The sequence below is a fragment of the Egretta garzetta genome, unplaced genomic scaffold (assembly GCF_000687185.1).
Source record: "Egretta garzetta isolate BGI_Z169 unplaced genomic scaffold, ASM68718v1 scaffold172, whole genome shotgun sequence".
Taxonomy (NCBI): Eukaryota; Metazoa; Chordata; class Aves; order Pelecaniformes; family Ardeidae; genus Egretta; species Egretta garzetta.
Window position 1 is genome coordinate 987,903 of NW_009258951.1, and position 693 is coordinate 988,595.

Genomic DNA, 693 nt, shown 5'->3' on the forward strand with positions numbered 1-693 from the left:
AGGCTGAGAGAGCAGCACCCAGTACTGGTCTCACTCTTCACCCGCATGTGCCCGGGCTGGAGAGGGTGGCGGTGGCAGGCAGTGAGCAGACACCATGGAAAAGCCTGGGGAGAGCATCATCCTGCTGGGGAAACTGAGGCACACACTGTGGGGAGGTGGTGGGCCGGTGGGGAGGGGAGCCAGCATGTGCCACCCGTGTCCCTGCCTTGCCACCCCCACCAAGGGTGGCAGGGAGGGGTGGCGGGTGCGTGGCGGGCGGGCGTCCGTGGAGGGGAAGGCGGGTGGGGAGGGGAGGGGGGGGAAGGGCAGGGCTGCCAAAATCAACTCCGGGCGGTACAAACACCCGGCCAGCTGTGCAGTGTAGCTAGGGAAACACGGCACAGCTGGAGCACAACAGGCCCCTGCCTTCCCCAGAAGGCTCCTCCTGGGCCTCCCCGCGGCCCCGTGGGCGGCTGGGGGGGCTGCAGCCCACCAGCCTGTGCCCCTGATGCCAGCCCGCGTGGGGTTGCCCATCCCTGGCTCACCCACAGCCACCCCATCCCATTCCCTGCCCGGTTTGGCATGTGACCCCATGCAGCGGGCGCCCCTCCCGGGGAGGGCAGCAGGGCGCAGGGGCTTTGTGGTGCTGTGGCCCTGCCCCATGGCAGGAGCTGGGGCTGGCACGAGGCAGCGTGGAGCAGCCAGGCTTCCCCC

At 70.0% G+C, this 693-nt stretch overlaps 1 protein-coding gene across 1 annotated transcript in view; it reads right to left on the reverse strand.

Annotated features, from left to right (window-relative positions):
* CHRD (chordin) overlaps window positions 1-47 on the reverse strand; it is a 9,523-nt gene extending 9,476 nt beyond the window's left edge. The window contains 1 exon segment of the mRNA XM_035890030.1: window positions 42-47. Within this exon segment, the coding sequence (XP_035745923.1) occupies window positions 42-47 (6 nt within the window).
* Window positions 48-693: the final 646 nt, after the last annotated feature.